The sequence below is a fragment of the Vigna radiata genome, chromosome 7 (genome assembly GCF_000741045.1).
Source record: "Vigna radiata var. radiata cultivar VC1973A chromosome 7, Vradiata_ver6, whole genome shotgun sequence".
NCBI classification, from domain to species: Eukaryota; Viridiplantae; Streptophyta; class Magnoliopsida; order Fabales; family Fabaceae; genus Vigna; species Vigna radiata.
The window spans coordinates 54,592,054-54,604,467 of record NC_028357.1 but is presented as its reverse complement, the minus strand read 5'-3'; the positions used below and the strand labels follow the sequence as shown (position 1 = coordinate 54,604,467).

General features: G+C 29.0%; 2 protein-coding genes across 2 annotated transcripts; one reads left to right on the top strand and one right to left on the bottom strand.

Annotated features, from left to right (window-relative positions):
• Window positions 1-3,118: 3,118 nt before the first annotated feature.
• LOC106767820 (E3 ubiquitin-protein ligase RHA1B) lies at window positions 3,119-4,049 on the top strand. The gene has a single exon (XM_014652773.2). It carries the CDS (start codon window positions 3,240-3,242, stop codon window positions 3,720-3,722), a length of 483 nt encoding a protein of 160 aa, XP_014508259.1. The 5' UTR covers window positions 3,119-3,239; the 3' UTR covers window positions 3,723-4,049.
• Window positions 4,050-7,172: 3,123 nt separating this feature from the next.
• On the bottom strand, window positions 7,173-10,975 carry LOC106769398. Its single transcript, XM_014655005.2, has 8 exons — window positions 10,572-10,975; window positions 10,456-10,477; window positions 9,569-9,625; window positions 9,389-9,470; window positions 8,139-8,234; window positions 7,877-8,001; window positions 7,765-7,783; window positions 7,173-7,681 (listed from the first exon to the last, which is right to left on the bottom strand). Exons 1-8 carry the CDS (start codon window positions 10,669-10,671, stop codon window positions 7,394-7,396), a joined length of 789 nt encoding a protein of 262 aa, XP_014510491.1. The 5' UTR covers window positions 10,672-10,975; the 3' UTR covers window positions 7,173-7,393.
• Between the last annotated feature and the right edge of the window lie 1,439 nt (window positions 10,976-12,414).

Genomic DNA, 12,414 nt, shown 5'->3' with positions numbered 1-12,414 from the left:
AATAATGAATATACTTAATGCAATTAATAAAATATTATTTAAATTTAATTATTGATAAAAAAAAGTTAATGAAAATTACTATAAATTTATATTAGTCAAAGCGATTTTCATTAAGAAATAACCAATATTTACTTTTAATTATGGTTATTATTAAAAAGTAATATTAAATATACTTATGAGTAATAATTATTATTATAAGATTAAAATTAAATATGTTTAAGCCATTAATAATATCAACGATATTGATAATTAATGTCAATACAAAATTAATTTAATATATTTTAAAATAATAATGTTTATTTGAATTTAAAACTTGGGATTTATTTCTTAATATTTAACTCTTTTAAGTCTTCTGAGTAATTTTTTTGTAACTGTGATTTTAGTGACATTCAAATCAAATTAATTATTTTAAAATTGGTTTTCAATAATTTAGTCCAACAAAATCCAACTCTAATAATCATTTATTTTATAAATCAATATTAAATGGTGGTGTTAAATTTAGTTTTTGATTAAAAGTTATTATTGTTGTTAGTAATAATTAATTTCAAAATTATTTTAAAACAAAGTTAATTTGATTAATGATAGTTACTATCAATTATTCATTTAGAATATTAAATTTAATTTAATTTTAATTAAAAAATATTTATATTAAATATTATTAATGATGTATAATTTATTATTTAAATATATGATTACTTTTTTAAGTATTTTTTAAGAGTTAAATATATTTTTAATTTTTAAATTTGAATACAAAATTAAATCGTTCATGTTTGAAAATTTGATATATTTTAGTGTTCAAACTTTAAAAATTAATTAATATAATTCTCTTAATCAAATTATATTAATATATTTAAAAAAAAAGTTATATTTACTTAATTTTAAAGTTTGAATACCAAATTATATCAAAATTTGATATTACAGTGAATTATAATTTTTAAATAAAATTTAGAGAAAAATATATTTAATAACTTTTAATTTATTTGTTAGAAAAGAGAAATTGAAATTCCCTAACATGGAAGTAATATATAGTGAAAGGAGATTAAATGAATAAGACAATAAATAAATAAACAAATATTTAAGCATGAGTTGCATTTTAATTATAAACCAATTTAAAAACTAATTCTTTTATATAAAAATCTTGATAACTAAGATTACTAATCACTTTAGATATCAATTTATAATAGAGACAATTATATCTATCAATTAAAAAATCATTTATAATAAAAACTATTTTATATATATATATATATATATATATATATATATATATGAAAAATTTTAAGTAATGATTAATTTTAGTGAAAAAAATAATTAGTCATTATAGAAACCAATACTTGAAAGCCTAATTTCGGAATGAGGTGATATTTATTCTAACGACTTAAGTATTGGAATAATTTTCATAATAAATAGTCTAACAGGCCTAGTACGCACCCAAAGAGAGAATCACTAGAGCTCTCAAAATTTAATGTGACAAAATTCACCTAATGATGATGGATAGTGTTTAACGACAATAAAGTCAATGAGTTTCAACGTCACAAAACCACAATTCAAGCTTCATACAAGTATCAATCATACCAAATTTGAATTTAAGACACTCACAGTAATAAATATAACACATCATACCACAATTGCTATAAAAAAATTTAATTAGTAGTGTTAAATTCGTTTGAAGTGGTTTCATTTTTTCAAATCACAAAATTTCATTTGTTGATATTTGATATAATGCTGAACGATGGAAGGTTAACGTTGAGCGCTAGTTCATTGTGAAGGTATAGGAACATTTTAGCTTCAGGCCATTGAACACCAATTTTGTACTGTTGAGCAACGAATTTTATGAATGTTTTGAGACTGAGTGATAAAAGGACGTCATTGAGCACCACTCTTGTATTATAATTTGTATGTTGAATTTGTCTTCTATTTTGATGTGTTTGAGATAAATTTACCATGGAGTTTATGTTTGTTTAAGAATATTATGGTGTTTTATTAAGTAATAATATTATTGTGAACATGTGTGGCAAATGTTGTATATGGTTTTTAAAGTGAAAATGGATGTATTATATGATATTTTCAAGGAGGGATTTCCATTTAATGTGTTTCACTACGGTGGCCATTGAAGTAAGGTCTATTGTATTTTGTGTAATGACCTTGAACTCTACTAATCATCCGTACTCATGTAGAGGAAAATGATTAGGTGGTGAAAGTGACTTGAGATCTTGTCATAAGGACAACCCTAGGGTTTTTATGACCGTGACAACAACTAACATTGTGTATCAGTGCAGTAGAGCAATATTTTTGTCACCATCAATGCATGACTTCACTAGTCTGACTCTATGACACATATTCAAACAATTTGAGTTAGAAGAGTCAAATTTCATGTATAAATATGTGAAAGCTATATGATGAAATTTTAACATGTTATTAAGTGTTTCAGTACTATTTATATTTCAGCTAGCTTACCTTTTGTGTATTTATATGATTTAATTGTTTATGAAAGCTCTTTTGCACATTAACTTACCTTATTGTTTCTTTTGATCTTTCTTTTATGTTTGATTGTTTCTTTTGCGATGATCACATGTAAACAAATGAAAGATAGATGTTGAAGCATTTTTAGTGAAGAACGATGATGCAACAAATATTTTTCTTTATCGTCTAATAGTTTTTCTTAATTATTTTTTATATATTTTATTATTAAATTTATTTAGTTTTGATAACTATAGTAATATTATATATTTTATTGTGAAACAAATCTATTTTTTTTTATCAATTTTATAACTTCTTAAATTGCTAAAAATAAGATGTTAAAAAATAAATTATTTTATAATAAGAAGTTTTTTAAAGTTACTTGTTTTTATAAACATTTATTTTAATTTAAAATACAGATATTAATTTTCTTATTTACCAATAAATTTTCTACTATTTTCTCAAAACGTCTTTGTTAGTAATCTCATAAAACAAAATCGACGAAATGGAAAAAAAAAGATATTAGTGAATATTTATGGTAAAAATTGTTAAATAAAATAAAAAAGTTAAGTTAGTTTGAGAAAAAAAGAGTGCAGCTTTTATTTATCTGAGAAGAAAAAAAGGGATACTTTATTAGCTGCCATTGTTGTCATTCCAACCTCAAACTCTTCTTCATCTATCTATTTAGCGTAGAGTTATTCACTTCTCCCTCTCACTCTCACTCTCTCTCTTGGACATTTTTTCTCTTCTGAAACAATACCAACAAGAGCTCTAATCTCATGGGTTTCCCTGTGGGCTACACGGAGCTTCTCTTCCCGAAGCTTCTCCTCCAACTCCTCTCCCTCTTGGGCTTCCTCCGGAGGCTCATTTGCACCGTTCTCCGTTTCATGGGCCTCCACGATTTCCTCGAGCCCGACATTGCTTGGCCCGAAGTCCACACCGGAATGCCAGAATTCGAATCCGTCTCCGCCACGTTTATCCGGGAAATCCTCCCCGTAGTGAAGTTCCGCGACCTCCTCGACCCACCCGAAACCTGCGCCGTCTGTCTCACGGAGTTCGAGAAAAACGATGAGATCAGACGGCTGGCCAACTGTCGACACATATTCCACCGAGGATGTTTGGACCGTTGGATGGGTTACGATCAGAAAACGTGCCCTCTCTGCAGAACACCCTTCATACCAGACGATATGCAAGGTACTTTCATTGAAAGACTCTGGGCTGCGTCTGGGATCTCTGAGCAGCCTCTTTTTCCTGCTTCCTAGCTTCATCAATGGTATTTGAAATAATCTCGTTTTGGGGAATGGAAATTGATGAAGAAGAATCGAACAACATGTTCTGTTTTTCATTCTTTCTTCTTCGTTTTTAATTTTTTGTGTATGTGTAAATATACAGAGGCCAGAGGAAAGATTGAGACTTTAATTGTATATCATTTACATGAATTTTGTAGATTTCGGATCTGATTCATGATCTTCTATTATTATGAAAAACTTCCCTTTAAAATGTAAACTAAAGTAAAAGAAAACCATTTTGCAGTTTATTAAGGTTTAATTTGGTTGTTTACAAATACCAATTTTGGATGTAAAACTATGAAGGTTCATCACCAAGGACAGAAAGCACGCGAGCAGTAAAATGGTTTAGGGTTTTGGTATCCTTATTTCTTTTATAGAAAATAATAAAATTGATTTTATTCCAACCATGCTAAAAATGAATTTAGTTGTGAAAAAAGTTCATTAATAAAAATTTCATTTTTAATTTGTTGCTTCTGTGATTTACCAAATTGGTGAGATTTATTATTATTATTTTTCCGTTTTGCAACTTGAAAGCAAATGTTTTAGTTTTAGGATGTTGGGATTGGGAAGTGAAGGAATTGAGTGGCAGTGAGTGAAGGGCATCACAGTTTCGACAAATTTTGGTCATAAAAAGACAGAGAAGTTTTTTGTTTTGTTTCGAACGTTTGCAACTTAGGAGGAGAAAACTGGAAGATATTAAAAAATGTTATCTCTAAAACATAAAATAGTTATTTTCTTATTATTAATTAGTATATGATTATTTCTTGTTTATTATTGTGAAACTTTTCTGGATATAATAATTACTTTTTTAATCTAAGATCTTATTTAAGAATCTTGGGTTTTAAATTTATTATTATGTCAACGTACTTTAACGAGAGGATTTTGTAGTTTTAAAATAACATATGAAGGAAGATTATAAAATCGTGTACTTTTTTAAAATAAGTTTTAATGTATTGAACGGAATTATATGTCTAAAAGGTTTATTTCGATAATTTGTTTACTAAATGCATGCATTTATTAACAGAAGATTTAGTGAATGCATGTATTTATTGGTCTATCAATGATAATATTTAATTATAATAATATTTTTTTAATTTACTTATAATTATACTTTTTTAAAATAATAATAATTGATAAACAATATAAATATATATAGAAAGCAACCATATATTTAGTTTCCATGATATGTAAAATGTAAAATTTTATAGAGGTGGCCAAATTAAACGTGTAGAACCACATTGTAACATTTACATTTGAGACCCAATTGATGAATGATTCCTATAACAATTCGTTGTATGAAATTTTGTGTAATTTATTTTTTAATTAAATGTATTTTCAATTTTTAAGTTTGACGTAAAATTGAAATTTATTATTATCATAAATATTTTTTATTTCAAACATTAAAAATAAATAAATATAATATTTTTTAATTTAGTTATGTTAAATTTGTTATCGTTTAACATGTAAAAGAAATTTAATATATGAATTAAAAACCCGTACGACATGGTTAGAATTTATTTATAAGTTAATCTATTCTAAACTATGTACGATATTTGACAGAATGCACACGAAATATTAGTTGATTTAAAATTATAGTAACAGGATTTAAGGTAAGCTTACTTTAAGCATTATTTAATATATTAGTAAGTAATGGTTTAATAGAGTTATCAGACTTAACTAAATCACTACAATCAATGTTGCCTTCGTCGATTTCTTTAGATGCATGACATATCTAATTTGCGTTAGATTCAAGTTACACTGAATTATTAAAACTAAACAAATGTTAAGAAATTAAAATAAATCTAGATCTAACATTTAAAGAAACATAAACGAAAGACTTGTTGTGATTGCATTATTAATAGCATTACATTAAATTTTTTATAGTATACTAAATCTTATATTTATTTACCCTTTTAAAATTAAATAGATTGACTTGCACGGCGTATCAATCTTAAACATGGAAGTTTTATTGCCAAATAAATTATTTTGTAAACCTCTTATTCAAAAATATGTTTTCGCAAATTATAATAAACATCAAATTAAATATTCAAAATGTTAATATTATATTATACCCAATTATATTTTCTTATAATGCCTAATATGTATTTTCGACTTATTATATTATTAAATTATAATAAAGTAAACCCTTCAACACACTTGTCCAAAAAAAAATAAGAATACTACAATATAATCTCAAGACCTGGCTCAGTTATTGAAAATATCGGATCTTGACTTCTTGAAGAGTTTTTTAATTAAAAATGGAGCTTTAAATTTATTAGTTTATTCAGTACAAATATCATAATATGGCACGAGAAAAAAAGTACACTTATTAAAATAAAGTAAAATAAAAAACAAAATATAAGGTAAATGCATAATTTTATAATTTTAAGATAACTATTGTACAAATAACAAATTTATTATATATAATAAGTTATATATAAATTAAAATATTTATCTTGTTATTACATTCAAATTGATATAAAATTCGTAGTTATATTTTATTTGAATTGAGTTGTTACATTTTTAGTTAAATAATTAAGGTGTTTTTAAGATTAAATTATTATTTTCGAGAGAGAGTAGTTATATTTATTAACTACTAACATTTTGTTTCAAATCTCAGAAGGCTTTTCAATATTTTTCGGTATTATTTTTCTTTATTCTTTGATTATTTTTGCTTTACAAATTCTATTTTATTTTATCGTGACAAGATGACACTCAATATAAATTTTGTATTCATTTTCAATACAATAACTAATTACTTTCCGAAATGCTCTTATCTCCTAATATCAGTTTTTAGAAAATAAAAAGCAATCTATGTAATAAGCAACACCCAATAAAGTCTTGTTTATAGATATATCTATAAAACATTACACATAATTTCAAGGCACATCGGACATATATATATATATATATATATATATATATATATAATAAATAGATGAAACTAATGATATTGAACTTCGTCAAACCCCAAAGCTTATTTCTGTTTGATCCCTTGTCACAAGTAAACTTTATCACCAAAGATAAAAGTTATATTTTACAGAATTAATCTCTTAAATTATATTTTAATATTACTCATTTAAATTTCATTTTAAAAATTAAATATACTTATACAACTATATTTACGCTGTACTTTAAAATTAATTTTTATTTAAATAATTTTATTTAAAATTAAAAAATAAAATATAAAAAACATTTACAGACATTTATAAGTACCCACAGCTATAAAAAAAAAATCACAACTACCGAGTAATAAAACAGAACAGCATGGAGAATGGATATGCACTAGTCATACCCGATTGGTGTCATCCCTAATAATGTATGACTGCTAAAATAGCCCAGTTTACATCACACATTTAATCACGAGTTGTTTTCTAAACATATTTGGAAAAGTGTATATTATATTATACCGGGATATTGCACATAACAAAAAGTGAACTATTTATGAACACCAACGAGAACAATATACAAAATAGAAAGTAGGACAGGAATCATAATGTGTCAAGTCATAACAAAACTTGTAATGGGAAATGCAAAATAATTAACAGATGAGATGGAACTATTGCATTTCACCAGAAACATGTGCGATTGTTTTATGAACCAATCAATTAGCGGTGTAGAGAATACAATGGAAGCTAAAGTAATCACCTAGGGTAGCCAGATGGGGGGTACCCTGGTGGAGGATAGGCAGCTGGGGGATAACCAGTTGGGGGGTATCCAGGGGCTGGGTATCCTTGAGAAGGTGGTGGGGCAGGTGGATAACCATAGGGTTGTCCATACGCTGGTTGTGGCGGATATGCAGGTTGTGGTGCATACCCAACAGAAGGAGGAACTTGCTGATCAATGCGTGACATCTGCTGAACAGGGGGCACTGCCATTGGTTGGGGTCCAAATTTCCCATCACGCTTGTCCATTTCAATCTTGTGCTGAGTCTGCAAACAAAATTTCCTCAAGTGACAATTTTCATGCGTACCACATCGTGATTAACCATGTCAGATATAATTAACAAACTTACCTGCATGCATGCACAGACCCTACAAATAAACAGAAGAATAAATTTAGTACAAACTCCTTCCAATATAACGTGCACAATTAATTGAAAATTGAGAGAGAAGAGGAAGCCTTACGTGCAGTACACAAAGTCAGCCAAACAAGATAGTAACTGAGAAGCCTCTTGAATTTCCTCGCTTCCAACAATCATGGCAACAATAGAGAATATGCATGCAATTTGTTGAAGGCAAAACATGAAACCCTAAAAAGAAGAGTTACACGTAATTAACTGAATATCATTGAAAAAAAATTGCATGTATTTGGCCGTGAATGCAGAGAAAAGCAGAGAGAGAGAGAGAGAGAGAGAGAGAGAGAGAGAGAGAGAGAGAGAGAAAGTACAATAATGCAGTTATCACATTGCGTTGTTTGAATGTTAAATTCATCTTGCAAAAGAAAGCGAGTTGAGGCAACTGAGTTTCCAAAGCAGAGGAAAACCTGAAACAATGATACACACATCAATAAATATAGCTTGCTATATGTAACAATCACACAATTCAACACCCAAAATTCAAGCTCCAAATTAATCCTGCGTGACATTTATTTAATTGCAAATAACAATTTATAATTGTTCAAAACGCCATTTTCAAACACCCAATGTTTAAATAAAGCAGTTAGTTTTTGCTCTAAATCTAGTTTCAGTACATTTTCAATCTTTTCAACTACACAATAACTCAACAACTTACAATGAGTTGTCGTTTAACTTAAAAAATGGAATCAAGAGCTTACTTAGTACGCCCACCCCTTCCTAAGTCCTTCTTGACGATAACAAAGGCTTCAGTTCATCATTAACAATGACACACCACTGGATCCACATTTTCCTTTTTGAAGGACATTGCTATCTAAAACCGTGTAAGACATTCAGCTGCTTTTTTATTTGATCATAAACGTTTTCAAAATCAGCTTTAAAACCTCGAGCGTCCTTATTTTAAAATTTTGGCTAAATTTTCCCAATGTTGTAAGTTTGGAACTGTTTCCCCGGAGTTTCAAAATTTTCTAACTGGATAATGACCAATAGACACTATCAGTAAGGTCCAATTAAAATTTTTTTCAATGGATCTTCAAATTTATAAAGTTTAATTTAAAAATCCTGAACAGTATATAGATCAATTCAACCTCAATATTCAACTACCTTTATTGCTAGTAAAGCTGCATCTAAAATCTGCATAGTGCTAGCTTCACTACATAACTAGGAGAGATCAACAGATTTTCATTTGATGATCAAACAGTTTAACACACCCTTTTTACCCTTCACCATGAAGAGTTAATCATTTTTATCAAACGTCATGATTCCAAACTCAACAAGATAACATTAGTAACGAAGCTACTCTCAAAAGTTGGAAACAATTTATTAGCCTAACCATAAAATCCTGCTATGCGTTTTATTTTTTCCATTAATTCATACCTAAATCATATTTCAAGTCTTCGACAATGACTACATGTGATATACCATTATCTGTTATAAACTTAGGACTAATATCATGCAATGGTTAAGGCATCACAGCCAAACTGACTGATAGGGAGAGAGATGACATGCCGACACAATACCAGGTACAAATAAAAGTAAGGAAAAATAGGTTCACATTTTATACCTCAGTGCAAAGGCAAAATTCAGGACATTTACTTTCTCCACACCTACCACTGCAGGGCATGTAACCAGCACAACATGTGTATCTGGAAAAAATAATTCGACAGATATATCACAAAAACAGACTCTGTAAAAAAAGTATTTTGGAATGTTGGAAAAAACAGAAATAGTATCAATCAATTACCTTGACATGTCATCATAAAGAGCTCGTTTGCGAAGAAGATAAGACGCACACGGTGCACTATGATGGGACAAAAGAAAATTAGATTAATTACAGCAGAATATAAATTCACTTCATGCCTAAAATGTAGACCAGCTAAAATTGTGATCCAACTAAGAGTGGATTGTGGTGGATATAAAACAAATTCATGAAGTTTATAGGATCAAAAAATCTGCAGAAACTAGTGTGCAATAATACACAATATTTATCAATCGATGCAGTATGAAATATTTCCCGTAATACTTTATCCAATACCATCTCACTCTGTTATAACCTGTTAGATTGATTAAATTCTCATACAACCCTTCCTCTGTTGTGGAGGTTTAGCAAATAAGAACCCCTCCACCCAGTATAAGATACTGAAAGAGGCCAGATTCCTACAACCATCAATATACTATTGTACCCAAAGACAGAACATGAGAACACGCTTCCCTACAGTCATTTTTCGTGCACCAACTCTTTTGTCACTTCAGGACAATCTTACACCACTCGAAATAAGCATAGTATGTCCATGCCCTTCAACAAGAATACGAATGCATTTCATGTTTTCTTCATCAGATCCACATAACTTTAAAAGTACACAGTTAAACAAATAATAACACCGATCAATTAGAACAGAGCGTGGAAACTATTTTAAGCAGAATCTAAAATACTTCGTCGGTCAATGCAAGTCAACGTCAATCCTGGATCTACAAGTCGAATACAATAAACAGCGAAATTGAAAATGAAAGATTTGTTTCCGCGTCCAATCGAGGAAAAAATAAAGCAAAAAGAAGACTCATTAGATCCAGAGAACCAGATTTGACAAAAAAAAACATCGATTAGATAGAAGAAAGTTCCAGATCACATACCACCACAGCGCGAAGCAACAATCTGCGAAAAATCAAGAGTTGAGACGACATGAGTATAAAGATAAAGAGAGAAATTGGAAAAGTGAAAGAGAAAGAGAAAGTGAGGAATTCCTTACAAGGAGTGTCGGCCTGAATGGTACGCATGAGATCGGTGTGCCATAGATTCCGGAAATTCTGGCGTGCCTGCATCTTCTCGATGTGCTCCTGCGACGCCATGACGGTTGTTTTCGTGTTCACGAGCACAGTGTGAAAAACCCTAGATCAGATACTTGGGGAAATGCGAGACGAGATATAAAACAGGAATGACGAAATCTCGTAGCGTTTGAGAAGGAAACGAAAGGGATAAAAAGTAAGTAGGAGGGAGAAGAAAAGATGATAGGCGTAGTTCTGGGGCGTTGAAGCTTGAAACAGCTAACTAAACTTCTATTGGTCTATGGACTCTTTGCTTCATTCCTCTATCATAGCTGTAGGTGACCCCGCGTAAGCCAACTAAGACTGTAACTACGAATGCCCCAAACGACACTCATTAATACTATTTTAAAACCTTTACTTATACCCTACTTCTCTACTTTTATTTTCTAACTTATTCTATACATTTATATCATTCTTATTCTGATTTTTATAATTATTCTCACATAGTCAAATACAATGCCAAAAATCATTGAAAAATTATACAACTATATTAGACTCATACGAAAACTATATTACACAAATTAAAGGCAACTTTCAACTTTTATAATGTATATGCTTTCTTCGAAGAAAATAATAGAAATTTTGATGTTGATAAGAATATCGATTTTAAAATACGTACTGTTAAAAATACATGTATATAATTTTATTATTACATTTATATTCCTTCGTTTTAGTTATTGAAAAAGTATCTTTAGTTAAGTGAGGTTATAAATAAGAATAAGTTATGTGTAAAAACTGATTTTTTTTATTACATATAATTTTAAAGTAATAACGAATGTAAAATATACAAATTGAGGATAAATGTTTCTCTTTTTATTTTTTTTCTTTTTTAATAACTCGTATTCTCTTTTCTTTTCTTTTTTTTAAGTTTCGAGACAAATTTTACTATATTTATCTTTTCTAGATATTTTTTTTGAAGAGCTTTTAAAATAAGTATATTACTGGGCCAATTAATATATTGTGAATTTTGGGTGAATAGTTTAAGTTTTATTAGGGAGTATTTTATTTTCTTCGTCCATCGAGGGATTTATAAAGAGAGATGTTTTTGGAATATGAATTAATAAGAGTTTTGAATTTTTAAAAGTGGCAATGAGAGTTTGAGTTTGTAGGTACACTATCCATCTAAGAAATGTTAATCTTTACATATATTCAACGGATTAATTTTTTAGTTGCGTAGTTAGATTAATGTTATGTATATTTATATAGTTTTTGTTCTATGTATATTTTTTAGTAAGTTATAGGATACGGTAGATTAGATGTAAGAGCCTGAAAAATAATAAGGCTATTGAGCCTTATGTTGAGGCAACCAGCCCATAAGCTAAGGACCCATGACTTTAGGAAGGAGTTTTCTAAAAATCAGATTGTCTCCATTTGTCAATTTTCCCTTCTCTCTCTAAAAACAAAAACTCTTCTCCTAAATAATAACTCTACCTTCTCTCTAAAATATCTCAATGCTAAACCGTTTGAATTTTGAATTGAAGGTGCCTAAACGATCGCGGTAGCAAGGGCTTCACTTTGAATCGAACAATTTCTTGTTCCGACCGGTAAGTCGCTTTTCCCCTTTTTCTTCAACTATCTTGAACCTAGGGCATGCAACTTTGCTAGTTTCATTTTTCCCGTGTGTTTTTCCTTCCATTCTCTGCCTATTGGAGCTCTAAGAGCTGTGTTCTATCACCAATTTGGTGATTTGTAGGTTCTGTAATTTTAATGTTGAGTGGGTTCCTGTTAGGACGTTTTCAATTAGCTGCTCATTGAGAAAACCAGGTA